At 28.7% G+C, this 25,641-nt stretch overlaps 1 protein-coding gene across 1 annotated transcript in view; it reads left to right on the forward strand.

Annotated features, from left to right (window-relative positions):
- Positions 1 to 25,328, forward strand: part of LOC129960020 (sodium- and chloride-dependent glycine transporter 1-like) — a 39,334-nt gene extending 14,006 nt beyond the window's left edge. Inside the window, exons 2-13 of the mRNA XM_056073024.1 lie at positions 6,503 to 6,773; positions 6,934 to 7,065; positions 7,147 to 7,450; positions 7,837 to 7,969; positions 8,394 to 8,528; positions 10,130 to 10,233; positions 10,320 to 10,444; positions 10,827 to 10,939; positions 18,733 to 18,864; positions 20,020 to 20,119; positions 22,219 to 22,487; positions 24,516 to 25,328. Coding sequence (XP_055928999.1) covers positions 6,503 to 6,773; positions 6,934 to 7,065; positions 7,147 to 7,450; positions 7,837 to 7,969; positions 8,394 to 8,528; positions 10,130 to 10,233; positions 10,320 to 10,444; positions 10,827 to 10,939; positions 18,733 to 18,864; positions 20,020 to 20,119; positions 22,219 to 22,487; positions 24,516 to 24,734 — 2,037 coding nt within the window. The 3' untranslated portion in view covers positions 24,735 to 25,328. The remainder of the gene's footprint in view (positions 1 to 6,502; positions 6,774 to 6,933; positions 7,066 to 7,146; positions 7,451 to 7,836; positions 7,970 to 8,393; positions 8,529 to 10,129; positions 10,234 to 10,319; positions 10,445 to 10,826; positions 10,940 to 18,732; positions 18,865 to 20,019; positions 20,120 to 22,218; positions 22,488 to 24,515) is intronic.
- The last annotated feature ends 313 nt before the right edge of the window (positions 25,329 to 25,641 follow it).

Below are 25,641 nucleotides of genomic sequence, written 5' to 3' on the forward strand. Positions count from 1 at the left end.
CTTCATATTAGTTGAAGTAATCGAAGTTTACTACATAATGAACAAAATGACAGCTAGCAGTGCATATTATTTGCAAAACGTTGACTGCTTCATCTTGTGTCTTGTGTGTTTAGACAGAGTAGAAGTAGCGCAATTTTAACACTAATTAGTTTACTGATATATTGAAATTGCCTTTGAAAAATGAACATCTGACAAGTGTAGGTTTTTTATATATGGAAGTCGATTTTTTTTTTTTTTTGTGGAAATTTTCATTATAATTTTTTAAAAAAATCGTTGTCAATTAAAGATGGATAGTGTTATTGTAAGGAACGCTGGCCATTCCCGTTTAATTTATCGAGTCGAACTTATTTGCATACTCGTGATCTTCTAACAATTGGGACGAATAGGAAAATGCATTGATATGATTGAACGACTTAAAAAGAGCAAGTTGTTTTTTCTTCACCAAAGTTGCCACTGAAAATGAATATAAATATTATTATATATTGTACTTTGAATATAAATATTATACATTTGAACTTTAAAATGAATGATTTTAAATAATAATTTAAAATGTAACAAGACTTCGTATGGTCTCCGAAATCATTGAATTTTAACTTTCATAATAGCACTTTTTTTACTATCATTAATTCCTTAAATAGCTATGAAACTCTGCTGAATTCTTGAGAAAAAGGGTTTTAAACTAGTCGTGAATTTATTTATGATTTTATAATGATATAAGCCTTTTTTTAAATAATAAAAAACAAATGAACAAGTTTTTTGCTGATGAAAGTCATAAAATTACAGGAGAACACTTGTTTTACAAATACTTTTATCTTTTTCGTATGTGTTTCTCTATTGCACAGATACTGTATTACTATGGAAGAGAGAGGGGGGAGCATTAGTTACTGGTGGATTTCGTATTTTGCTCTTAAGAATGTATTCAACTATTGCATGCACAGTAAATGAGCCCAAAACAAAAGTCGTAGTTCTTCTGTTTTGGATATACGTGGAAAAACAATGACGTTTAAGCTTTTTTTTTTTTTACAAAAAGAAAGCCATACATTTTTAATATAAACTGAAACAATTTTTATGCAGGTTCATCGTAATTTAAAAAAATATGTTTAGAGTTTAGTTACAAAAAAAAGCACCGGGCCAAAGAAAAGCCATCTTATATAAGTACTATTTAAACCATGAAAAGTCGATTTATGATGTAAAAAAACACACACTATCGTGGCTAAGGGCGAAAGTTTAGCTGCAGGCTGAATTTGAGCAGTAAAATAGGTATAGAAACAAAAAGGTAACTGTATGGGGGTTTAAAATTTAATGGGCCTTTTAACACAGAGACGTTTAACAGTTTCATATGGGTTTTTTTTTTTTTTTTTGCATTTACAATTTTCCTTTTGGAAAAAAAATGTGAATTGCAGCTAACGCCAGTTGTAAGTTATTTAAAACAGTTTATAGACTCCTGGAAATGTAAATTTTTTTAGCAATTTAAAGGATGTTATAGCACTGGAAGTCAGACAGATTGATACAAACAGGCTACATTCTGCAGTCAACAATGTTATATTGAAATAGGCATGGCAAGAATGAACATGTGCGAGAAAATTGTATTGAACATAGTTTGCAACAAAATTATGAAATAAAAAAGTGAAGTTAGAAATTTACCTTTGAATTTTAAAATCAACTAATGAATTACAAAGGTGCAAAGCTTCAGTTGAATGTGGATGGAAACAAATGGAGCTGATTAAAATTTATGTGCTAAATTCTATAAGGTTGATTAAAAGGATCTTGTATATAATTTTTTTTTTTTGCCTATTTTACTGCACAAATTCAGCTTTCAGCTTCATTTTTGCACTTGGCTAGAAAAATGCGGAATATTTCAGAAATCGGTTCTTCGTAATCAAAATAACATGTATGCAAAATAGCATTGTATTTAGCCTAGTACTTGGTGACTTTTGTAACCGAGCTCTAAACAATTATATTAATGATGATCATCTTGCACACCTTTATTTAATTCGATTTGCTTCATATTTTTAATGATGGAATTTTACAATTGTATTTTCTTTCATCTTCTGTTGTGCTATTGTTTTGAGATTTTGCATTTTTGTGTATTCTTGATAATAATGCCCTACTTTAATATTTTCAAAACTTATTGTAATTTAATCTATCAATTCAATTAAACTTTGGTTTCGTACATGTGGGGTCATATGGTAAGGAATTGGGGGAAAAAATTGACATGAAAATTCTGTAATACTTAAAATGATGATAAAAATTAAATACTTAGAAGTAGAAAACACTTAAAATAAAAAAAGAATATACTTAAAATTTAAAAATCTATTTTTAAGTATACTAATGGGAGTATGCTTGTGTACATTCTTGTATTTGGGTTGTTTATTTATGCTTAAAATGAACATTTCAAAATTTCCTAAGAGGAAGAATATGCATTTTTTTTTTTTTTTTTTGGTAATAAAAATCTCAAATGTTGTCCGCTTCTTCAGTACAATACAATATAAATAAACACTTTTCTTTCGATCTATCCCACTTTCGTAAATTGCTCACTTATTTGTGATCATAAATACTTCTCTGGGAAAGGAAATGATCCTCGTTGCGGTTTCACTAAGTGGGATATAAATTACTGTAACATTATTACAAAGACAATGAAATGGTTTGCTTTGTTTGTTGCGTGCTTCTAAAGCACTTTTTCTTGGAAAAACACAGTAGTATATCAATTCTTAGAAATAATATGCATGTGAAAAACGAGATGCTTAGTAGGAAATGAAATCAATCCAATATTTCATCACTCTGAAAATACTTTTATGAATAAGTAAAACAAAACGACAGTGATTGAACTTGTTTTACCAAATGATCGTATTTGAATTAGTTATTCAAAGCTTGGCTACAATTTCGACCAGTTTAAAACTTCAGACCATTTAATAGGTAAAATAGAGTATTTAAGGCGGGCGACTACGTTCGTAATGTATTTTTTGAAAAATGGCATAAAATACGTAATTTTTTGAATTTTTGCATAAAATGGATAAAAAAAAAAAAAAAACACCTATGAAACAAACATGCTAGTTAAAGCCAAAAGTTTATTTTTTAAAATGGAAGAAAAATAAGGTGTGGGGCGGGGGGTAGATTAAAAGATATAAAGCAAAAACCTCATTTAAAAGTTTTTCAAATGATTTGTTCAAAATCTGCAATTACCTAGTCCCTTAATTAAGCAATAGAATGTATTTCTACCCACTATGTATATTGGCATTCAACCAGTAAATAACATAAAATTTTCAATATTTTTTCGAATTTTGAAGCATTAAAATTATTGCAAAATCTTTCTACAAGAACAGATCGTTTATTCTGTAATACAGGAACTGCAGAACATATTGGGAAATTATTGAACCAAATATGAATATTATATGTATTAATTTTAATTTATGAGGTTTTGCTCAAGATTTTTTTTTTTTTTTTTTTTTTTTTGCGCAAGAAATGTTGAATTATTAGACGTCGAATTTGAGAAATTAGCATTTAAAGATTTAAAATAGCATTGAAATGTGCATTATGCAAATATAAAAATCAATGTAACTTCCCAAAGAATCAACTTCGAAACAAATTTCACATGATTTTATAGAGAAAACCATTCAGAAATTAAGAATATTGAATTAAAAAAAAAATACCTTCTCCAAAATTCGATTTTTCTGTGCTGTAACTTTATTAATTTTAGACTACCAAGATTTTTTTATTTATACCGTTTAAAAAGGAGGAAAAGGTAATATTAATAATCAAATGTTTGCTGCAATTAGTTAGATTAAGACTAAACTAACAACAGCTTTCAATGTTGGTTCAATTTGGTAGTTTGACTTCTTGAATTTATTGAAAGCTATTGAATAGTTAATAGGAACTGAAAAGGATAAGAGCCGAATTAATACTTTTTCCACACCACATCATTGCTAGGACCCACAATCTCAGTTTCAATGTACACCTGATTCGCATATAAGGCACTTTTCTTTTTAAAGAGTAGCTTTTTGATGTTCTTGCTTATTTTCCAAATTTTTCCTGCTGTTTTGCAAAGTTATTTATATTATTCCATGTCTTTCTTTCTATTGCATGAGGTTACCAGCTTATTTTATTATCTATTATAATGCCTAAATATTTTAAATGAAATTTGTAGACGATAAATTCGTTATCTCATTTGATAGTAAGTTCATTTTTATCTATCGTACAGTTTCTATTCTGCACTCAAACTGTGGAACTTTAAAATCGGGAGACAGATGGTATAGGCTCTTGAGCACATGATCTTATCTCAAATTCGAGACCCTGAATTTGCGACTATTGTTCTCATAGAGTTTGTCTTTTAAGTAATACATTCTTTGATTTATTTTATAGTAGAATGAAGACTGTTTATTATTTTGACCTACAGTTGTCATCAGCATCTTGGTCCTCCACGTTTTTGAATGATTTCTGAGATTTGACCCTCGATTAAAGCTTTATCCATCTTGTGGTTACTAACTACTTTTTCCTTCAGGGTTAATTATTGATTTTTTTTTAAAGAAATATTTATTGCATATGTTTTTAAGTCAAAGATTAGTTAGAAACCAGATTCTGCTTCTGTGAAATGCCTCGTGGCACCTTTTCGTAAATCTGTGGAAAATAAATTTACTATCGTTATTTGAAGGAGCAAAATCTAGACAGCTTCTAAAAATTCTCCTTACATGGAAGGCTGCTTTGATTCCTAAACAGTGAATAATATTTGTTAATCCTATTGCATAAATAGAATTTATCGAATTTTATTTACTTTAATTAAAATTATTGACCTTTGTAACGTTGCCATTCAAGATATAGTGATTCTCCCTTCGCCGAATCAGTTATTTGCCCCTTTTTTTAAAAAATTGTTTATTGTCAATGAATAACTAGCATCTTCAACATATTTTTTGCAATTTTCTTATCTAGTAATTTCAACGTCTTTATCTTCGGCTAAATAGTTGTGAAAATATTTTTAAAATCAAGAAAGACATTAAATTTTTTTCAATACGTGTATTTAATAATTTTTGTTAGTAACCAATACAACATTTTTTTGTTTGTTTGTTTGCATACATGGGAATTGCAAAATATTCTTCGGACTAAATGAGGTTGCGATTCAAGAGTGATTAAAATTTCAAATATTCTGATTTGGAAATTTTTCTGATTTTTCGAATATAAAATTCTTTGTCCTCCATACAGAATTGAAGTCAGTATTAAGAAAAGGGCATTTTTTGAAAACTTTGCTCTTTTTTTTTAACAGCAAAAGGAAAGAAATATTTTTCGTTCTTGCGAAATCTTAAAAATATAACTGTTTCCTTAGGATTATATTTTCCTCAAAATAACTTTTGGTTTCTTATTAATTTTTGCTTGCACTCAAAAACCTCAGATGCCTTGCATTATCATTACGAAAGAAATTGTATTCATTTCTGCACTGTACCGGTGTTTCTTTAGGCCGTGTGCAAATATATAATAATATTTTGCATAGTTAAATATTCCATGGTTTCATGACTATAAATGTTATTTATGTATTTTGATTTAAAATTTAATAGTATTTCATGTGTCACAACCAGCATGCTGAATGTGTCCTGGCTGATGATCATAAAGATACTTTTTAGAGCTGGATTTGCATTAGAAGCATCTTTAAAAAAAGCATGTTTAAATGTATTTTCTTCCTGAAGCTTAATCTCGGCTTCGGTGTAAGATATTCGTTATACTGAAAATCCTTTCTTAACGTGCATTTTAAATCTATTGTGCTTTCCGCTGGTGTGGAGTTGCCAGCTGTTTGGAAAGTTTCGGCGTCTTAGTTGTCTGATCACGGCTCAGTATTATGAGGTTCCAGGGTGACATGAAGAAAAAACACTCAAGCGCGATAACAGGCGAAAGATAATAGAATTTACTTTTGCTAAGTCACCGATGTTAATTGGGAACGAAAAAAATCTATTTACGACGCTTTTCCCACTACGCCAATGCCATACCAAAAGAGTTCTTGCGACTCGCCAAAATGAAATTTTAGTTTGAAAAATAAAATAAAATTCGAATACGGTGATTAATTTTCTAATGAATTTCAAATCTATTCTTTGATTATAATGCTGTTCTTAAACAATAAATTTATTATTAACAGATGCTCACTTTATTAATATAATTCCCTTACCTTAATATAATCGGTAAGTTTTGAATTTTAAAATTTTGTCAATGCGATCATTGTCAGTATCATATATGCCAACATTCAACAATGTCATTCAATTAACTTTCTTAGTTAGCATATCTCGAAAAATTACAATTATAACATTAAAGAATAAATCATTAAATATTCAGTTACCATTTTAAATAGTCGAAACAATTTTTTTAAATATAATTCAGTAGCCTAATGATTAGTAAAATTATCGGAATAATTTTGGACTGAAATTCTTGTAAGTTGTAAACAATCATCAAGCAAGATGCTTGCGGTGAAATCTACGAAATAAATCTTAAAAATGAATAATTTTTTTCATGGTGCAATTTATTTCAGGCTGTCACCAGCCCTGAAGAGAAAGAAACAACTACCAGACTTCTTCCTAATGGTTTTAAAGCATGTGTCGTCTCCAAATCATCCGTTGCCGTGCCTTTGCCACCACCTGAAGACACCTCATCCACTGTGAGCAGTAGTAGTTTAGCTGACGGAGAAAATGAAAGAGGGAACTGGGGACGTCAATTAGACTTCTTCCTTTCATGTGTAGGCTATGCCGTGGGGCTTGGAAATATTTGGAGGTTCCCTTATTTATGTTATCAGAGTGGAGGAGGTGAGCTTTTTATTTTATACTGATATACCTAAAAAATATTCCAAGGCGAAAATTCTGGCTGAATTTATCATTTTTAAACCGACTTTAATTAGGTTTCAGTTTCTAAAAATTCGAAATTTTTCCGAGAGATATTTTATAAAATTATTCCTTTCATTCTCAGGTGCCTTTTTAGTTCCTTACCTGCTCTTCTTGGTTGTTTGCGGAATGCCATTATTTTTCATGGAAATGAGTTTTGGTCAATTTGCTAGTCTTGGCCCCATTACAATTTGGAAAATATGTCCTCTCTTTAAAGGTAAGAAATATTTAAAAAAAATCATCTCGCAAATATTTATACCGATATTTTCTTATGCTTCTGTTTTATTTTATTTTTTAGGCCTAGGCTACGGAATGGTAATAATATCTGGAATTGTTTGCATCTACTATAATGTAATAATAGCTTGGACCCTCTATTACATCTATCATTCCTATGATGTTGTTTGGGCTACCTGTGATAACTGGTGGAATACAGCCGATTGTGTCAAACAAAGTTCTGCTGAATTTTACCCACAAAACACTTCCCTGCTGACTAATTCAAGCTCTTCAAATTTTGAATCAGTAGGCAACAATAGCGTAGTAGATGTTGATATTAAAACAATATCAAATGCTACTAGGAAAACATCTAGTGAAGAATTTTGGCTGTAAGTTGTCGTTTAATATTAATATAACTGCCAATAGATTCATATAAATAATATGTAATCTAGTAAATTTATATAAATAATATGTAATCAATAAAATATAATCTAAAATCTTGCATAACAAATGAAGGAAAGGCAGAAGGAAAATACATTACGAATCAAATTAAACACTAATTTTTCATGTGCGTGATATTTTATTACAAATATAAATATAATGCAGTTACAAATATAAATAGATCTGTAATATAAATTGTCTCATTAAGTAATTTATATATTTTTAACAATAATTTCCAGAAGATATAATTCACTTAATTGTTATCTCGCATTGTAAATTGATTTCAGAATAATATTGCATGCTAAATAATAAAAATTATACTATCAAATTACAGATATAATGTACTCCACCAAAGTGCTGGAATTGATGAACTTGGCGAAATTCAATGGCCTTTAGCTTTAACCTTATTTATTGCATGGTTTGTTGTGTTTCTTTGTCTTCAAAAGGGAATAAAGTCTTCTGGAAAGGTAATGTATAAGAAGTAAACATTTTTTTATTTTTCTTGAACTTCGTTTTACATACCTTTGATTTCATTTTTTCCATCTTTGCAATTCTGCAATCGTTTTTGCTTATTTTCTAAAGTTCTGGAGTTTTGTACATAAATATGCTCTCTCAAAGAAAACTCTATTTTAATATTTTCAGTATTTAATTGCAAATTAATTCATTAATTTAATTAAATATTGGTTCCATACATATGGTGCTACCTAGAAGTGATTTTTTTTAAATGTTGAGAAAATAAATAATATGAATAATAATAATTTAAAACAATAGAAATAATAACAGTTTAAAAATGAGAGGAAGAAAATATAATTTCTACTTTATCATGCACTCATAGAGGGGTATCATTTTGTTTTAAAGTTCCTCACCCATTCTAAAAATAAACTTTTTTAGGTTGTCTACGTCTCGGCTACTTTTCCATATGTAGTGCTTGTATGCTTATTAATACGTGGCGTTACATTACCGGGAGCTTGGAATGGCATTGTGTTTTATCTCTCGCCAAGATGGGAACTGCTTCTGTCTTTTAAGGTACAGTACTAAACATGTTTATTTATTTTTAGTTATTTCATTTGCTTATCAAAATTCTGAATACGGCAATGAAAAATTCTCGGGGATGGGCAAATTTCAAAATTAAATGCAGCTTTTTTTTTTTTTTTTTTTTTTTTTCCAAAATTGCAATTGCTGCTGAAAGTTGATACCCACTCTTACTTTAGTTTCTTTTTGTCGTTTACAGATAATTTCGCTTTTAATGAATACAATATAACAACGAATATACATTTGGTTCTGGCTTCATTATCTAATTTCAACTATATAGGAATTTTCGCAAAATATTTCTGCAGGTGTCACGCTATGAAAACCCCGCCAGTAGTTTAATGAGTTAAAGCAGTGTATAGCTGAGGTATTTTTAATGGGAAGGTCATGGCATTTTATCTTGGATGTACTCTTAGCCAACATTATTGTAAGCAATAACGTATTGCTAATTGCTATCGGGCTGTTATTGGAGGTTTTCTTGAAAACAAAAGGCAAATATAAGCCAGATTCTACTGTAAATTCTAAGAATCCACTCCCTCTCCCATCCTATATACAGAAACTAGGGTGATTTTTCACTTCGGGCATTTACTAGATACTATCTCCTTGATTTACAGAAATTATCACATTTTACCCTTTATTATGAGTCCTTGGCTCCCGGACGAGGCTAATTATGCTCAAATAGGATAAGTTGGGATGTAAAAGTATCTGGAACTTTTAAAAAACCTTCCAAAATTTTTTTAATTACAGAAAAAAACAATTTTATTTATGTAATTTGTTTCAAGTTGGAAAAAAAAAACAACCTTGAACTTGAATGAAGTTTTGATATATATATTCTGCGTTTCAGTTAGCGTACACAAACTGTTCACATTTTGCTAAGCAATTAAGAATTTTATTGAATGAATTTCATTCACGAGTAAAATGACCTCTTAAGCTATCCTAAATCTTCGAAAAGGAAGATCGTTTGGGCTTGAAAGGAAAGTCATTTATTTTCATTGCACCTCGTGAGCGATATTTGGGCATCCGCAATTAAAATCTAATGAATTTGTTAGTTACTATTTTTAATCAACTGTTATTTGGATAGATTGGTGCTACTGCGATAATCTGGGAATCTCACTCCACTGTATTTGCTGCTAATTTTTTATTCTTGCGTCTTCGGTCATTTTTATGAATCCAAAAATGGTAGTAGTAGAATATAAGTAAATTCAACTATTTTTTATCAAATTTTTGAACCTTTTTTTTCTACCACTAAGCTTAAAATTTTAGCTTAACAATGCTTTTCGCAACCAATAAGCTTAAGCTTCTTGTAAATTTAGTGGATGTGTTAACTTTTAGGATTTGGAGATAAGTACTGAATGTGTTGAAAACAATGGCAAAGAAATTTCAAAGCTCACATGACCTGCATCAGTTGAAAGATTTCATGATAGAGAGAGAGAGAGAGGTCTTACGACAAAATTATCTATTGATTGCAAATAAATGTCCTGTTCGGGCTCAAAATTCATTGTCCTTATCAGAGATATATTTTGCATTTGTTTTACTATATTCATAAAACAAATTCGTATTTTAAAAATTCTAATTGTTGACCTTTTTTTCAATTAAAGGTATGGGGTGATGCTGCAACTCAGATATTTTATTCAGTTGGTGCTGCATGGGGTGCTGTTCTTACGATGGCTAGTTACAATAAATTTAGTAACAATGTTTACAGGTGAGCTGATGCCATTTACTTTTAACAATTACTTTTCATTTCAAAATGTGTAGTATTTTATTCGAAGCTTTTTTTTTCCTCTACAGGGATGCTATGCTCATACCCATAATTAACTGCGCTACGAGTATATTTGCTGGATTTGTCGTATTTTCCATTATAGGATTTATGGCTTATGAAACTGGAAATAGTATTGAAGAAGTGGTCTCTGAAGGTGACTCTTTTCTTTTGAAACTAACATATTTGTAAATTAAGTAACGTATACTTTCTGTACTGGGTATCGGAAGTGTGTAGTTATTAATATGTACATTACTTATTAATAAACCCTCATACATTGATATTTATCACTGATTTATAAAGATTTTAATATTTACTCTTTCAATATTTTCTAATTTCTTAGATTAAAACCCAGAAATTCTTTGGGTAATCTAGAATTTAAAGCGATATTAGTTGGGTTGAAACTCCATTAGGAAATTTTCTAAGAATAAAATTTTATTTAAATTTTAAAAGATAACTTCATGTTTTTGTTTTTGTAATCTATTTTGAAAATGACTTTCTCCCCTCGCTGATCATTGCATTTTGAATGAAATTTTCAGGTCCTGGTTTGGCCTTTGTGGTTTATCCAGAGGCAGTTTCCAGATTGCCTCTGTCGCCCTTATGGGCTTTTCTTTTTTTCATAATGCTTTTTGCCATCGGTCTCGATAGTCAGGTAATTACATTTTTTTTATTTAATTTGTATGTGATCAATTCTGGGCCTTGACCTTTCACATGAAATATGTCTCACTAATGAAAAAGATATACATTCTGTTTTGAGGTTTATTAAAAGCTAATAAGTATTTAAATTATGAGAAGCTGTGTTTATCATGACGGAAGTAATTTTTAGTCCCGATACGCATCACTTTACTGACTAGTATAAATATAGATTATTTGAAACATATTTATATTTAAAAAAGAATTTTCTGGAATAATTTTATATTTGACAAATTTAATTGCAATATTGGAATTATTATAAATTCGAAGAAAACTGTTAAATTAGCGTATCATCGAAAGTTTCTTCTCAATATTTTGCTTGAATATATAAAACATAAACAGAAATTAGAAACGTTTTAATCATTGACATAACTGCACTTATATTGATGAAATCGTGGGTGCATCCTTTCATAGCTGCATTCTCATTTTGAGTGGATTTTATTGGTGAATTGATATTAAGAAAACTTAATTTTGTGATGATTAAAAAAAAGCCAATTATTTTTGTTAAGTCATAATTGTATTCAATCAAATTTCTTCAATTCTCATTAGTTTTCTTAAAATTTCTTCTAAAATGAAATATTTTTAAAGAATTGTCATTCATTATTTTACAAAAACATCGGATAGAAATTTTCACTGTTGTCATTCATTTTAACTGTAAGAGAAAATATTATTAGGTGTATAACTAAAATAGAAACTTATATTAGAGCAGATATATTTATTCTACGGGATAATTCAGTAATATGCGCAGGGGCAACTATTAAAAATGTTGCGTTTACTGAGGCTTCAAAAAGGCTTGATGTTGAAATATCGCAGTTTTCTCTCCACAGAAACATCTCTAACTGGAAAGAGATGATGAGCTTTGCGAAAATCAATGAAATTCGCATTAATTAAATACATATTTGAAATTACTTCGAATATCCTAACGTGAATTTTGTTTACTTCCTAACAAGATTAACTTTTATAAGAATTTTTCTATGAATTAATTTTTATAAGAGTTTATTTTTACTTTTTGTAAACGGTTTTTGCTGTTACAGTGTAATATTTCCTAGCATTTGTCCTTCACTTATGTCTGGTTTATCTATTCATTACCCAATTCCTTTTTTTTTTTTTTTTTTAAATCTTCGGCATTTGATTAAGTGTTTCTACATTTATAACAATTTTGATCATTGAAGGGAAAAAATTCTGTAAATGTTAGGACTTTTTTTTAAGAAGAAAGTGAGACATGTTCTTGTGAGAGAAAAAAAATGCCTTCTGAATTGAAGTCATACTTTTTGAAACAGTTCTGTTAATTGAAATGTGTCAATTTATGTGTTGGTCAAGCTCATAAACAGGTGACAAATTCTTTCTTATCTATATATACTTACGAGACCGTAGTTTTGAAAAAATAAAACTACAACTACACACAACTTATGAATTATTTTTTTAATATTAATAGTAGGAAAATATAAATGTGGGTTATAACACGGTACATAAAACATTAACTAGATTAAAGATTGCAATTTAATTCATATGACATTTTTATCTTAAATTAACATTATTAATTAATCACTTAAAAATTGACTGAAATAGAAAAAAGAATTAGAAATTGAGCTACCAAATCTGGAAAATTAAAGAAAATTCTTTTTTCTCATGTGGAACAGATTGCCCAAATGGCATTAATATTTAAATTAATCTAATTTTCAAATTATTTAATTTAAAACTTATTTTTTGTAAATTACAAAATAAAAAACGCATAACGTGAGAAATAGCATCAAAATTATACCTGTTAGTAATTATTTTCAGTATTTGTTTCATCCCTTTTTCTACTTTAATAATTGCTTTAACTATAATTTATAGTCTGACTTTTTATTTTATTTTTTTTCTTTTGAGATTTCTTATTTTTTATTATTTTGTATCATTTGATTTTTCTGTATATTATAAAAAAATTGAGAATCTCTTGCCATATGTTTATTTTAAATATGGCTATGGTTAATCAATTATCTGTTGAAATCAATTATTTGGTTTTTGCCTTTCAGCAGATTTTTATCTTCCTTTGGAGATAAAAACTGACTGTGTTTTCCAGACTTTTAAATTGTTGATTTTAGTTCTTTTCTTTTTTTCTTTTCTCATTGCATTTACTTTAAAAATGCAGATTTGTGTTTCAGTTTCTTACTTAATCGGAGAACACAGTCAGTTTTTGATGACGGGGCCAAAATGGTTCCAGCGAACACACTGCCGATTCTGCTGCAGCAGCTAAGGAGGTACTTATTAGCTCTGTACCATGGTAAATATAAATAAGGGTATAGCAAAGATCTAACCCTAGCTTCAAAATTTGATTAATTCTTGTGGGTTGGGAGAAATAGGTTGAATTCACGCATAAGATGGAGCGATTCCTTCATGTTTTGAAATCCAACTTTATTTTCTATGACTGCAATCTTTACAGTCGGTATTAGATTGGTATCTGAAAGTACCTCGCAAAATTCAGGAAGTTAAATAAATTTACTTTTATGGATAATTAGATCTGATGGCGTTTTTTCATCATGAATTCATTTAAGTATTCAATATAAAATTCGTGCAGTTGAGTAGTATAAAAAAAATCATTGAAGGAATTTATAAGGTTTCAAAATGCTTTGTTTTTATTCACTTTAAATTGTTATTTTTTTACTTATGAAAAATGACGTTTCTTTATTGAAGAAAGCTTTATAAGCTTTCTACTTCAGGTGAATTTTCATTATTAAGCTGCAATTTAAAAATAATTTAGTTTTTTTTTTTTCAACCTGAAATTTTCATTTTTATGCACTAATTTCTTTTTTCTGCATATGACTGAATCTGCACTAGAAAAGATTCTTTAAAGGTCAACTATTTCCGAAATATTTTTTATTGGATCAGAATATTTGCAATAGTGGCTACTTAATTCCCTGTATTTCTGAAATTATTTAAAAATGTCCACGGATATTAACATTATTAGCATTTAATTATTATAAAAAATCTACTTTAAATTATTTTTTATAATAATTGTTCATTTTTTTTTGTCAATGGAATTCGGATAGTTCCTCGCACTTTGCTCTTATTCATTATGAAAATTGGACTTGCTTTGTGCAGATGTTTCTTTTGAATGGATAATAGTCCATATGTTGTTCATTAATTGAAAAAATATTCCGAATTTTGAAAACATGTGTTTTTCAGTGCTTATTAGTATTTAAGTTATTGTGAATTTGATTATTTTATGAGTAGTTTTATGGAATGATTTTCACTTCCATGCAATGAATATCTAATAGTTATATTTTATCTAGTAATTGAGTTCTTATGAAAGAAAAAAAGTCATAACATAAACAAGTTGTCTTCTCGCACATTTCACCCAACTAGTTATTATCTTATTTATTCTTAATGAAATTGTCCTACAAGATTCTGTTTATTGGCTATTGTTTCCTCTTTATATAAATGTAATTCACAATAACATTGAGATGGGAAGTAGCAAGTTTTGTATGTCATTCGCAACTGATATTCAAGATTTTTACAGTATTTTTAAACATACTCTTTAATGCGCCAAATCGTATGCTTTTCAAAATCTTCACATCTCATTTTATTATTTAATGCCCATATGGGAAAAAATAAATAAAGTACAAGCTAAATATTAAGTTTCTAAGCACTGTTTCTGTCAAAATATTTCACAATAGAAGTTAAAAGTATATTCTTGTCTTAGAGAAAGCATTAGTTGAATAAATACATTTAATCTTCAAATAATGGACAAATAGTTCTGTGGGTACATACATAATACGAATTTCTCGTTACCTAAAGATTATTAGTGCTCCAAATAATCTTTGAAACATTTTAAAGAGGAAAAAATTGTTTGAGATTCATTGTCTACATAATTAGTATATTTTGCTTTTTTTGTATTTGAAATATATTGTGAATGCATAGAAAAATGTATGATTATTTGATTTTTATAGTTATTTTTTCTTTATTTAAATGAATAGCTGCCTTGCTTCAACAGTATGATTTTTCCTTATTTACAAAAAAATTATTTTAACATAGCAAAAAAAGAAAAAAAAAAGAATGCTTTTTATTTTTACTTTTCACAGAAAGAAGCTTTAAAAAATATCGTTCCTTTCAGTGTACACTTACCCTATTTGTCCTGGATCATATAAGGTGCGAAGTCATGAGATCTTATCATTTCCTTCAAGTTCTATAGAAAATTATAAAAAGAAATGATTTCTTGCAATTGCATTTTAAAACTTGCTTCTCTACTTTGTTTGCTTCCTTTTTAAATTTCCGAAGTCGATTTAATCTCTATTTCAATGAAACTTTTCCCAAAAACATTCAAATATAGAGAAACAAAACAAATGAATTCTTTTAATTCATTTCACTCATTCTTTAACAACAAAACTATTTGATATAAATGCCATATTTCTTGAAGCGAGACGTTTAACAAAGCGGGTGTTCACAAATTCCGAAATGCATTTCAGAAAAATTATTGCATTTTCTTATAAAAATTTATGTGTCTAAAGGGAAATCATTAAAACATTTCTGGCACAATAGTGCTTTGAATCTAAATGTACTACCAAATCAGTTTATTTTGTTAGTCAGTGTTCGGTGTATACCTCGAACTACTCTTCTTAAAATGATCGTTAGCTTCTTAATCTAAAAAACAATATGCTGAATGCAAGGCAGCTATATTTTTAAAAGTATATATATTCATATAACTTTTACTTTCATATGCTATATTCTTAATTTTTGCAATTGTTATTGTTTCTTTGAGCTAAAATATCATATGACTGCAGCATGTAAAATCTTTTAATTTACATTTCAATTACCAAATAGATTTTTGAAGAGAATATTTCGTTGACAAGAAATTTCCATTTTTCTTGTAATGCGAATTCGTAATTATAGGTCTAGTATTCAAATGTGTACACATGGGAGATATTTTATTCATGATAATCTTTTAAAATCTTTAAAAAATCTCAAAATTTTAGTCTTTATTTTGTTTATATTTTTAGCAAACAAAATCATAACAGATATTCATTTTCAAACATTTGACATTATTTTATTAAATACTTAATTGTAGAGTTTGTTGCTTCAATTTAAGCAAACGTTGACGACGATTTTTTTTTCATTTTATTTTCAAAACATTAGATAAAATTCCTTTGTAATCTTAAAATATTTATATAAAGAAAAAAAACTATTAATATTAGAAAATACAATCAAATTTTAAAATTCTGCAATTGACTTTTTGCATTACAGAATGGAAATTTCTCTTCCATTGCAATACAATTCCTTAATAGGAATTGTATTACACAGACTAACACAATAACGGAAATGGAAGCACTTAATTTTAAACCCAAGATCAATTGCAACTCATACATTTGAATCTGGAACCATTTTTGTTTAAATTAAATTTGACCTTTTGTTTTATTTATTTCGTAAATTTTATGATTAACGTAAATTATTCAAAATTATTAGACTTTTTACTCGATGTAGCGACATTTTTAAGAAAAAAATTAATTTCTAACTTAAATTTAATTATAATTAAAATGTCAACTTCAATATACACTTTTCAATTTCTTATTTTCCTACATTCGCTACTCTCGTTTATAAAGATTACACAACTGCGGAGGTATGATAAAAAAAGTATCTTAAATTTTCAAGTTAGAGATGTGTGGTAAATTTTTTACCGCCTTTGCCAACAAGAAAAATTTTATCGTACAGTATTTTTCATTAATTTTTAATATCAACAATTTTTTGTTTATTTTCAAATTTTGCGCTAACAATTTTTCGCGATAGACAATGTTTAAAATTCCATTTCAGCATCTATGTTTATGCAATAAGATCGCAAGGGTCAATTGCACCAGGGCATGGAATTGTTTTTCTCACTTTCATGATATTTCTTTAAAAAGGCTAAACATGCTAATATTTTTACTCTGTTGCCACGTAAGAGATGTGCCGAGTGTATCTATACCCCCCCCCCTCCCTCCTTATCCTCCATTCGCACTCCATGGATTAATGTACTTTTCTACAGTTTTTCTTTTCAAGCCATGTAATATGAAAAACTTACTCACGCATGATAAAAGAAAATTAAAACTGAATAAAATTATCTCCAAGATTTTTTCCTCTAAGAAATTTAAATATCTTTTCCCCCTGCGATTTCCTGGAAGATTCAAAGTTTTAAATGCCAGAGTGTGCTTAATTATTCATAAATTTAAATATCGGGTACAAAATTTTAAAATTAGTGATGCTCTAAAAGAACTGGCGTTTGTGCAGTGCCTCTATATAATCCGCCCTTATATAGTTTAAGTGACCATTTCCGTTATATTATATCCATAAAACTGAATTTCTTAAATTTTATGTGCTGTATCATATAATGTCTAAGCTAATACTCAGTAAATATATGTAACCTTTCAATGCAAATTATAGAAAAAATAAGCTAGTGTACAGTAGGAGATTCTTAAATACCTTTACATGTGTATTTTTATGATAATAGTATTAGGTTTCTGTGCGCCCTTTGGAGAGGACGTCACCACAAGCCGCAAGTCAACACACCGTGTGACAGTGTAACTTTTTGTGCACTATTTATCACTTTTCTATTTTTGAATTAGCTATTATATGTGCATTTTAATTTTCATGCAAGTGGTCAGTTAATTTTTAATAATATATTCTTTAAAAATATCGAAAAAATATGTTTCAAATTAGACAAATGTAAAAACATTTTCTGATTTAATTTATTAATTTTTATCATCCTGTTTGTTAAAAATAAATCTTAGAAATATTTCTATAATGCATATTTTATTTAAATATATTTGATTGAAACTTTAACTATTCCTTCAAGATTGCACTGAAATTGTGCAATTTTATAAGAAAACCTGTTGCTATTTCTTTTCAAAAATATATAAATTTTGGATTTAAATTTAAATTTGTGATTGCTTTGCAGTCAATATTATCAAGTAAACATATGTTTCATATGAATTGACAAGATTCTAGAGAATTCTTAAATAGCTATTTCATTTATATTGGGATTACATACAAATAACATTTTAATTTTTGCTATTAAAATTTGTAAAAATTTTAACTGAATATATAAGTATAAATTTGGAAGTCCTTCTTTTATTATGCTAATGATGTCATTAAGCAAAATAAATTATTATCGGTTTCCTTAAAATCTAGTTCTCTTCATGTTTCGTTTAACATGCATGAAATTTATTCCCTCTTTCTTAAAATTTTATTTGTTGCGATGTATAATAACTTTTAAAAATAAAATATTTTTTGGTATTTTAACTGACCACTTGGCAGAATTTTATTTAGCATTTCTATTACTAAATATATTTTGGGAAATTGAACACTGGATTTATTCATAATACCAAGTTTTTATATAGAAATGATACATTTTAGAATAATCTTAAACAATCTGTTTTCTTGAATATTATATTAAAATATAATTTTTCTCTAAAACTTTCAGTGTTCACTATTCTTTAAAAATTTACATATGATTGCTTGCATGTTTGCCAAAGCTGTGGTCAGCATTAATATATAGCTGCACTTTGGTTATCTTGCTATTAAAAATCTACAAATCTTCAGCTTATAGAAGCTTCTTCATAAATACATCTCACAAAGTGCTTTAACTGCTTATATTAGGCAAATCAAACCAAAATTTGCTAAAATTGCATATTTCTTTGCTCTTTTGCAGACCACAGCATATGGCATAAAATCGCAATTTTAAATCCAATCTCATTATCTTCATTTGATTCAAATGATAATATATTTTTTTCCATGTCTTTACAGTTTGGAATGTTCGAGACCGCCATAAGCGCATTTGTTGACGAATTTCCGACCGTCTTACAGAAGAGAAAACCCTTATTTACTGCAGTTTTATGTTTCGTTATGTTTCTCTTGGGATTACCCTGTGTTACTGAGGTAAACTTCAACTTACAATTATTCTAAAGATCTTATGCTTTAGAATCCACAATTTTAGATGTGGTTTGCTTTCGTAGTTGATCAGTGACTTGAAAAGGGAAAACTCATTCGATCTAAAAGGGCTCCCCTTTTAGAGATATAGAGTTATTCTTTATAATAAATAATGTTAATTGCTTTTATAGAATTTTATATAAGGATATATTTTACTACTTATTTACAGAATTTTAATATGTATATAAGTAATAAGGATAGAATTCGGCATTTATTTATCTTTGACATATTTCTTTGTAATTTATAGTTAACCCTTTAAAGGGCTTTTTTTTTCTAGTCATTATGTTTAAATAATTTTAGGCTTGAAATTAGAATAAGAAAAGGGATTCATTTAGTTTATTAGATAAATTTAATTTGATTAATTAATTTGGTTATTTATAATTAAGTAACAAATCAAGACACATTTTGTGTGAGATTAAAAACTGAAGCATCTAAGTTTCTGATTTTCTAAAAAAATTTATCAGAACTTATGCCAACCTACATAATTTCATACAAGGATTGATAAATTTGGTGGGAAGCATACTTCCCACGGCCTTAAAAAGGGTTAACAGAATATTAAAATATTGTCTCTATCCCATTCTCCAGGGAAACATCTGTGTTTATGAGTGTCAGTGGCAAACATTATCTTATTTAATTTCATATTTTAGAAGCAGATTTGATTATATTCCCTCAAATAATTTTTTTATCATGGAAGTTTGAAAATATCTCACTGGGAAAGAATTCCCAGTTCCTTTCCTTAACTTGAAATTCCTTTTCCTTAACTTTAAATGGATATGTTAGGAAAAACTTCAAAATGTCACCGATAAAACAAAACTAAAAAAAATCCACGTTTAGGGATATTTATGGACAAATGCGTGCTGCGAGTCGGATTAATCTTTGTCTCCTTTCTTGTGAGATGTATTTATTATTAATGGACTTTCTTTCTTTTTTTTTTTTTTTTTTTGTTATACTAGTCGCTCGACAGGAATAATCATCATAGGTCCAGCCTCATTATGTTTGATAAAGCGAACCTAAAAAACTGTGTAATGGCATTAAGTAGTGAAAAGCGAATGGATCATCGTTGTGATACGAAACATTTTTACATGATATTGTTCTCTATTCTAGGGTGGAATGTATGTACTTCAGTTGATGGATTGGTATAGTGCCGCATTTTCACTTATGATTATTTCTCTTTTGGAACTGATTTGCATATCTTGGATCTATGGTAAATATTAACATTTCTTTTTACTCTTAATTTAAACATAAAAACAAGAATTTTTTTCTTAAAATTTAAATAATGAAAGCTTTTGCTTTAAACTTCTCTGCTTCTGTATTGAAATGTACTCTGCTAAACAAAATATTAAATTAATAACCATTCACAAAACGTTTGTATTATTAATTGGTAATGCAAATGATAGAATAAAATATTTTTGGTAGTTAAATTTTTAATACGCAAAAATTTCATACATAAATGGAAATAATCAATATCGGGTGAGTAAAAATGTTGGATAAGGAAAATTTTATATAACCTGTAATTAAATTTTAAATTCTTCATGATGTACTGTATTTAAAGAAACTATAAAATCAACACACTTTTATAATGTAGATCCATCTTAATTTTCAATAAATAAATAAAAGGCATCAAAATGTATCTAGATGGCCAAAAGAGTTTTTAAGTTAATGATAGTTGCTTCTTTGCAGATTTATGCACTTACTATATTTCCTCCTAAAAGGCATAAGGACCTTATTTGAGGTTTCATTTTGCTGTTCATTGACTCCAATATAATGAATCACTTCAGCAACACTGAGTCTTTGTGGCTAATGAGGCTAAAATGCGTCGTGAGAAAAATACTAATTTACTGTACTAATTTAGCTTCACGGCATCTTCATCTGGACACCCCACTTTCCTTCTGCATTTATTACTGATGAATGGATTGAATATAAGAAAGTATAAAATGATGTATTATTTTTTAAGTTGCCATTTTATTTTTATATAATTTTGTCTTATAAAACCCTATGATATCCATGAAAATATATGATGAGATAACTAATCGAAATATCATATTACAGCTATATATTGGCTTAGCAAAAGTAAATGGCACCAGAATATCTTGTCGTATTTAGTTTGAAAAGGAAAATAAGCACACTAACATGTCTTTGCATCGCATCATGAGTGATAATTGGGGGTCATCTAAATCGTCGCTGCATCACTTATTCTTTAAATACGTTCCATACCAATGGTTATTGTTTTTAGAACGTTACATGAACAAGCAGTTAAAAACGCCGTTCACTATCATTGTGGCTGGAGTTTTTAGTAACACTTAACTGTACAGTAGTCCAGATGTCACGTGTTCATCTCACTGATACGTTACCTATAACAATTCAAACGGCTTTAAACAATTGATCCACCAAATGATAGTGAGAACTACAGTTTTTATTTTAATTTTTTATGAATTCATAATTAATGTACATTAAAATAGAAAATTCATAATCAGATAAAGAATCTTATTTTGATTTTATTTTTTTAAATCCATAAATCATTTTATTTATCTATAAAATATATTAAAAATTATTAAATCGTGTTAAGGAAAAAAATAAGTACCAGTCTTAAAGTAAGAGATGAAAAAGATGGAAGTTTCAGAATTTAATTTACAAATAGACCAATTTACTTTGCTAACACTGTTACTGATATTAGTTCTAATCTGTATCTAAACACCACGTTCATCATTAGCTTTTAAGTTCTGAAATGCAAACTTTTATGATCTCAAAATTTAAAAGATATCAGTACTTAATTTTTGTAAATAAATGTTTGTCTTGTGCTCGTAGTTGGCATACTATTAAGCAGCACTGTCAAAGTACAGTTTATTCAAAACCTTTGCATTGATTACATCTTTGTACTGTAACTTCTTTGTGACCAATAAGAATAAATTTGAAGCCAGTGCAAAAGTAAAATTAAGGATTTGCTGGTATGTGTAATAAATGCTCTATATGGCTTTTCTTGATCACATAGGCAACATTCATGTGACAGTCTATTTCACTGTCATGTGGCTATCAAACGTACATCGCCGACTAGGAACATGCTTCATAATATATGTTATGAAATGGTCTTTTGCATGGATGTTATCTCTGTTATTACGTAACCATGTAAGACTTTAAGCTTTCTTCAGTATTGTGCTCAAATTTATTTCTATTGTTATACGACCTTTTCTAATTGCTATTATTGTTTCGAATATCTCCTTATTATTCATTCTGCAAGAAACTAAAATTGAATAAATTGCTAAAAAGACAAGTGCTATTGTTAATCATGCTTTTTTGCTTAACTAGGTATTGATCGATTTTTCATGGATATCTCACTGATGATCAAACGACCCCCCTCTCTTTGGTGGAAGTTATGTTGGTGTTACATAACTCCGGGTACTATTGTATGCCTCCTTACTTTTATTATAATAAATCATGAAGCAGTATCCTATGATGATTACAAGTATCCCAAATGGTCTATTGTCTGTGGGTGGATGATTGCTATGTGTTCCATCGTGCCTATTCCAATTCTTGCTGTTGTTCAATTATTAAAAGCAGAAGGGAGTTTTAAAGAAGTAAGTACTCAGCAGAAAAATTGCTGCCAAGTTATCAGAGCTTATAAAATTCTATTAAGATAAAATATACTAATACCTTTTTTTTTTTTTTTTTTTATTCTGAGAATGTTTCAATAACTAAAATGAAATGGGGCCACCATTCTCCTCTGCAATAATGACTACTACTCTATAAGGAAGACTCTTCAATGATTTTTTTTAATGTTTCTGTAGGAATTTAACTGTATTCTTGTGGGGTAAAGCACTTGGTCACTGATAAGGGATGTAGTGGTTTAGCTGGAATTTGAAGTTTCAATTCCATAGTTAATCAGGAAGTGAATCGCTTGCTCAGAGTCCGATCTGAGCTCCTTTCCACATCTATGTAATGGACAGGAACATTAATTCGGACCAGACCACGATGCCTCTCATCAGTGATAATTTCAGTTTTATTTTACAAGAATGGGTTGAATTTTCCTACAAAAGCATTTCGGAACTAGTAAATAGCTTTTTCAGAATTGCTACAAAAGGCGGCCGAGCGTCATATCAGTAATTGACATATCTGCAGGATAAGCAAATGATGACAGATGCTTTTAGTGATATGCTGTATATCAGCTCAGTGTGTCAGAATAATATTTGTAGTAACAAAGCGAATAATGTAATGAATTTACTGCTACCTAATTTACTGCAATTTAAATTATGCTGAATTTATAATTTTGTAAAAGTATTAGCATATTTTAGGCTTTTATTCAAATCATTAGGATTATTAGAAAATTTAAATTAAAAAAAACCTATCAGTTGTAGAAAATCCTTCATCATTTAGCTTTTCTTGGAAAGTAAGAATCGTTTACTTGAAAAGCCGATATCTTTTTGAATTTTTACGTTCTTCAAATGCATTTTTTTTATAGAAGTTTCCTTATATATTTGTCTTCAACATTGGGCAGAAAAAAAAAGTCACACATGCGCAGCTTATTTTACAGATAATCATTACTACAGATACTCATTTTCTAGAATAATCAAAGAATCTATTTACTTCGAGTTTTAATATGCTACAGTAGCATACTGTCATGTATTCTATAAAATTCGTATAACTTTAGTGAACATTCTTTGTTGTAGAAAAAACGCATATGGGAAGATTTGGGATTTTAAAAAAAATCAAATTTGTTCCCAAATGTACATACAGTTTTTATGCATGCAATTGTACAAAAATAAGTGCAATTATTCTTAAAAGGGAAAAAAAGCCTACTGATGAAAGTAAATTGTCAGCATTCTGCATTACTGGATGAGCCCAAATCCTTTTTTTCATCATCAGTTTCAATTCGGTTCCCTAAATGTTCTCTTGATCAAACCTTCGTTGAAAAATACGAATTCAAGCTTATTTTTTTATATGATCAAAATTTAAGAAAATTCGTTGAGCCAGTTTTAAGCAATTTGGAAAGATGTGCATATCCGAAAGTATCGAGATACTTTTAATTATATAACGTCTGTATGTGAATACAAGAACGGCTTGTACTAAACGGATAAAATTTAGAACTTGCCCATAACACTAAAATTTTAGATTTCTGTCAAGTTTTGGACAAAATCCGTTCAGGGGAAATCTGTCCTCCCATGTGTATGTTATACGAAAACTCAAAATTTAAAAAAAAAAAAATTAGAATGTTTTTGTCATCTGTATTGGGGATTTGTATCAAAAATTTGACCAAATCTATCAATGAATTGTCTGTTCATGAACGTGTGAATACTTAACTCAAAGACTTAACCCAACCTTGGACTTCAAGGGGGGGGGGGTAAATAAAGTTTTGACAGCCCGAGCATCTGTTACCCTCGCTACGTTACTGATTATATTTGTGTATTAATCAATTGGGCCTTATTGGGACCCACAAGTTCTAATGTCCCTGTGCGTCTATCTTTAAATTATCTATTCATTGAAATAATTCAAGATGTAATCCGAACTATTATCAACAGTTATATGCGTGAGGATTTTTATTTATGTTTAATGCTTTTAAAAACCGTCCAATTCGCTAAACTCCTGATTTTTTTTTTGAAAATTTCCAGAGACTTATTTCATGCCTGCAGCCAACTGAAAAATGGGGACCAGCTTTGGAAGAACACAGGATCTTGTATAAGAAGAGTCTGAGTTTAGTTTCCAGTCGTTTCCCTCAAAAAAGAGAACTCATTGCCAACCAAAATGCAAGCACAGATCAAAGAAATATCGATGGTGTATGCATGGTTCAAACGGAAGATGCACTGTTAACAGCAGAAAGCTGTATCTAAATACAGAAAGTTGTCGTTTTTGAAGAAATGAATAAATTAGCTTTCCTGAGAAGAAAGCTAAAATAGGATTTTAAGAAGAGAATCTTAAGCAAAAAGTTCTCTTCATAATCACGATGCAAATGAAGATTCAACTCGTGTCTGCTGCACCAAAAATTTATGCAGTGCATAGAAAGGTATTGCCTGATAATCAAACTTCACGAAGAAATGATTGCTCAAACAATGGAGCATATTTTTCGGAAACGTGTTCTTTTTTTTCTTTGACAGGCACATTTTGTGTGGCCTTCCATTTTTATAATGGAGGACCGTAAAGAAGTATTTTGGTTTGGGTTTAGTGATTTTAGTAAATTTATAACAGTGAAAAAAAAAACGGTATTTAATATCACATAGTAAACTGTTATTATATGGTGGATAAACTTAGGATTTTAGTTAATTTTTTTCTATTTTTATTTGTAATGAATTAAACAATCAATTTTATGAACAATTTTATAATCTGTTTAATTTTCATGCATTGTGTGTTTGCTCTTTGGTAAGGTAAAAAATTAAGAAGCTCTTAAATAGTTTGGTTGTGAAATAAATTTTGATTTGAATTTTGGATTACAGAATGTTTATTTTTGTATTACTGCTTTTTATTACAGTCAGGTTTTCTTTATGAAGTCATTTCTACTAAACAAAAGAATTTGATATTTTTGTATATTATTCCCGATTTGGTTACAAACATAGCTCATGACTGTACTTGAGTTAATACCAAGATTTCAAAAATCAAATAACTGAACAAAATCGATAAAATTTTCCAAAAATATTTCATTTTTCGAGTAGGATCACAAACTTGCAATTAGAGAAGCATTCCAATTGTATTTCATTTAGTGCTTAGTTTAAGATTATCTAGAAAAAAAAAAATGCCAAGTCA

The sequence above is a fragment of the Argiope bruennichi genome, chromosome X2 (assembly GCF_947563725.1).
Source record: "Argiope bruennichi chromosome X2, qqArgBrue1.1, whole genome shotgun sequence".
Taxonomy (NCBI): Eukaryota; Metazoa; Arthropoda; class Arachnida; order Araneae; family Araneidae; genus Argiope; species Argiope bruennichi.